Source organism: Musa acuminata, chromosome BXJ1-9, assembly GCF_036884655.1.
Source record: "Musa acuminata AAA Group cultivar baxijiao chromosome BXJ1-9, Cavendish_Baxijiao_AAA, whole genome shotgun sequence".
In the NCBI taxonomy this organism is placed as follows: Eukaryota; Viridiplantae; Streptophyta; class Magnoliopsida; order Zingiberales; family Musaceae; genus Musa; species Musa acuminata.
The window spans coordinates 37492961-37497284 of record NC_088335.1 but is presented as its reverse complement, the minus strand read 5'-3'; the positions used below and the strand labels follow the sequence as shown (position 1 = coordinate 37497284).

General features: G+C 39.2%; 1 protein-coding gene across 2 annotated transcripts; it reads left to right on the top strand.

Moving 5' to 3' along the window:
- The first annotated feature begins 1132 nt into the window (after positions 1–1132).
- LOC135593485 (flavone O-methyltransferase 1-like) lies at positions 1133–3221 on the top strand. Of its 2 annotated transcripts, none has more exons than XM_065083573.1 (4): positions 1133–1639; positions 1739–2049; positions 2165–2229; positions 2933–3221. In XM_065083573.1, exons 1-4 carry the CDS (start codon positions 1221–1223, stop codon positions 3119–3121), a joined length of 984 nt encoding a protein of 327 aa, XP_064939645.1. In that variant the 5' UTR covers positions 1133–1220; the 3' UTR covers positions 3122–3221. The 2 variants fall into 2 exon arrangements, with proteins under 2 accessions (XP_064939645.1, XP_064939644.1); XM_065083572.1 differs by having other exon boundaries at positions 2821–3221.
- Positions 3222–4324: the final 1103 nt, after the last annotated feature.

Genomic DNA, 4324 nt, shown 5'->3' with positions numbered 1-4324 from the left:
TCAGTATGAAAGTGACGTAACATGACTCATATCATAGTTAAATAATCAGAAAATGGATTGTGAAATGTGATACATGACTCTATATATTTATATATTTTGTTAAAGGAATATATGTTCAGCTGAAACTTGACAAAAAAACTTCCACCGTCACTGCTTTCTTCGTCTTTTGGTATCATTTCTACGAAGCCGTCCATCACCATACTCGGTCTCAACTAGAACTCTTAATTGTTCAAATTAAAGGTTACATGACTAGATTCAATCAAGAAGATGTTCTGCTGAATTCCTCTTCAATTTCTTTGGGTTATGGCGCAAACGTTGCGTTAAGCAATCGAAAAAGGATTGAAAAGTCCCACTGCTGCCACTTTTCCTTTTCAATCATTTGTTCTACGAGTGAACATTGCATTCATATTGATAAATCTAATTTAATTTGAGAAGAAAAAGGATTATATCATGCAATAGCTGCTCAACTGAAAAAAACCAAAGGCGAGAAAGAGACGTTTGGTGTCTCATGTTGTTTTAATAAAAATCTTTTTCTAACATAAATTCTTTATCCTCCAAATAACTTGTCTTTCAAAAATTGCAAAGCATACTTCTCAATCCAATATTGATAAACTGTGACGGCAGCATAAGAGTTCAATGAGAAATACTTTTATGTATTATATAATTCTATATCTAGTATAATATTGGAAAGAAAATTCCTATTTATAACCTTTTACTACCATTTATAATCATATTTTAAAATTTTTTAATATTATATTTTATTATTTTTAAGTGATTGTTAATAGTAAAAAATTATCAATAGTAAAGAGGACCGAGAATAATTAAACTTCTATAGAAAATAATACCAAAAAGTACTGATAATATTATGCAATGGGAACGGAGGATGGGTAGAAAAGATACAAAATCTAGCTGTGTGGCTTGGAAAGGAAGAAGAACAAAGTCGTTGCGCACTTGGTGTATCCACTTGATCGAGCAAAACATAGAACACGTGAGATAAACAAGAAAGATCACGGAATCAGCACGCGAGATCCATAATCATGAATTGGGATCCGCTCCAATTATTTATCCCATGGATGAAACTAACGCTACAGTTAGAGAGGAATCTCACTCTATAAATCCCAACGAAAACATCCCCCTCTCCAACACTCCAAGCTAAGTAGCCTTCCTCCTCGTCTCATACTCCATCATCATTTCCTCTGCAACCTTAGCTAACTAGTAGTATGGCATCCACCGATAACATTCAGCAGCTGACGCTCGAGGAGGAGGAGGAGGCAGGCGCGCGCGCCTTGCAGTTGGTGAGCAGCTGCGTCCTTCCCTTCACCCTTAAAGCCGCGATCGAGCTCCGGCTCCTCGACATCATCGTGGAGGCCGGCCCGGAGGCCTCGTTGAGTCCGGTTGAGATCGCCGCCCGGCTGCCGACCAAGAACCCGCAGGCGGCCACCACGGTGGACCGAATACTCCGCTTGCTCGCGGCTAACAGAGTGGTCAGCTGCAGCACCGTCCACACAGGGACGGATGGCCACCCTTCGAGGAGGTACGGCGCGGCTCCCATCTGCAAGTACCTGACAAAGAACGAAGGCGGTGTGTCACTGGCTGATATGGCATTGGTGCATCAGGATAAGGTCTTCGTGGATGCATGGTAATTTAGAAGGCGAAGCATAGAGTTGAGACCATTAATTCTTCATATATTTTCTTCTTTCATTTGCCGAGCGAAAATACTGAGAAGGATTGATGGCAGGTACTATCTAAAAGATTCCGTGTTGGAGGGAGTCGTCCCTCTGAACTCCGCCTACGGGATGCCGGTGTTCGATTACATAGGCACAGATCCACGGTTCAACAAGGTGTTCAACGCTGGCATGAGGGGCCACTCCAGCGTCATCGTCAACAATCTGCTCCGCGTCTACGGTGGTTTCGATGACGTGGAGGTGCTCGTAGATGTCGGTGGCAACGACGGTGCCACCCTCCAGATGATTACCTCTAGGCACAGACACATCAAGGGCATCAACTACGACTTGCCCCATGTCATCTCCGGTGCCAAGCCCCTGCCAGGTCTCCGCTTTCTTCCATCATGAACAGCAACCTGCCTATAAAGAAAAAGAAGAATTATTATTGTATCGTTATATATTTGGGCTTACGTTGATGGCATGCCATGGTTTCTTTGCAGGTGTTAAACACGTCCACGGAAACATGTTCGAAACTGTTCCGAGCGGAGACGCCGTGTTCTTGAAGGTCAGGACTTCTCATCCTTTCTGGCTTAATATCCGATAGGCTGACCTTGCTCTTTGTTTTCTTTATCTATTTTTCTTAATATTTCTAGTAGCTACATGCATCGTTGAAGCCAAAAGAAAAAAAAGAGGTACAACTCATGATAACAAAAAGCCCTCTTCATAAACTAACAACGCTATAACACGGACTAAGGGTCAAAAGTCAAAAAGAACAAAGAATGATGGTTGACAAAGTTGGGGTCAACCATCTAAATCACAAATTATTCAAAATGATATCAAATTATATGTCTTCCGTCCCAAGCCATAAATCCCAATCGTTTCATTCTTGTCGTATGAGAAACTATAAAAGAAAAAAAACCGTTAGTCACGAACAAATATTGTCATTAAGACTTGAAAAATTATCACTAAAAGAATTAGTGACAGAATGAACACAGAATTAGATTGGCATGTGTGATCGTTCATGAGGGTCTATTTCAAAATGATTAGGGATTTCAGTGCAAATCCCGCTAAAAGAACTCAACCTTGACTGTACAATTAAATCGTGTTTTTGATATGTGTTGAGAGAGCTAAACTTGAGCAAGTTCAAAACTTGCAGTGGATTCTTCATGACTGGAGCGACGAACACTGTATGAAAATATTGAAAAACTGTTGGAAAGCGTTGCCACAACATGGAAAGATAATTGTGGTGGAACATGTGCTTCCAGCAGTCCCAGAGCCGACTGCAAATGCTCAAGCTGTCTTTCAATTGGATCTTGCCATGCTGGTTTACTGCGTTGGTGGGAAAGAGAGGACTGAGAAGGAGTTCAAGGCCTTGGCAACGGAAGCCGGGTTCCCAGGGTTCAAAGCTTCTCATGTGTTTGCGGAGACTTGGGTCATGGAATTCATCAAGTAGATGATTGTTACGGCTTGTTGCCGGTTGCTTGAAGTCACAGAAATAATGTTTCTGTATCTGATACTAAATATGAAGGATCCATCGTATTAGTGTGTGTTCATCCATCGACTCATGGTCTGCTTTGTTCGAATGAATTCATCCAAGTGTGACTGTGTACCTACTGCATCATCAAAAGATTTGACTCTTGCGACCATCAGACAGACTGCTATCCATCTACGACATTGATGAGTAGGTAAGAGGTCCAAGAAATGGACAAAGAGGTGCAGATAATAAAACTTGGGCAATTTATACAAAATAAAAGCCCCTACTAATATGGGTGAAATATCTGAATTAAGAATTTACCAAAGCGTGTATCGTTATTTTAAATAAGTTGTTTTCAAAAACTTTCTGAGCCAATTCAATGAATTGGTTGAGGCCAACACTTAGCATTATTCTCTCCTCTTTGAAATTTAGTTTATTTTCGAATGTAATGAAAACAGTTTATTCAAATCATTTCAATCTTGCACCATGTAAAAAAAGCATAACAAATTGTGAATCCATTCATATTTTTAATTTATGATAATTTAAGGATTTTTTAGAAATTAGTATGCTTGAAGCTTTTCTAAAGTATTTCATCAAACAAATATAAAGCTCTCATAAGCATATCCATAATATCAATATAGAGGAAGACTCAAAGAGGAGGAGCAGAAGGGGCAAAGGGGTATCGATAATGAGGCAGAGGAGGAGCATAACAAGGGGAAGAGAGAAGAAAAGAAAGAAGAATGAGAGAGAGGCGGAGTAAAAAAAGGAGAAGAGAGAAGAAAGTAGAATAGGTGGATCGGTGATCAAATCCTTTTTCGAGTAGATTTATTGTTGGAGGAACGATAGGGATATTAAAAGAAGTAAAAATAATCTATATTACTTCTTAAAAGAAAAACTAATTATGTAACTATAAAAAAATCTACTTGAACAATAAGCAATAGCTTGAACTTTTTGAGAAATATAAGCGTGACTTGTTAAGATTTCTTTCTTTTATCACCTCTCTCCCTCTTCTTTTTATTTCTTCTTCATGGTTAATGACCCTCTTTGACTTATAGTTGTAGTGAGAAAAACTTCTAACTAGAGTAGAAGTCTCAATAGGAGTCTAAATTTTAGTCCCGAGTTAAATTAAGGAGAAAGAGAATTAATAAAGGATGATAGAGAAAGAGAAGAAGAAATAAGAAATGAT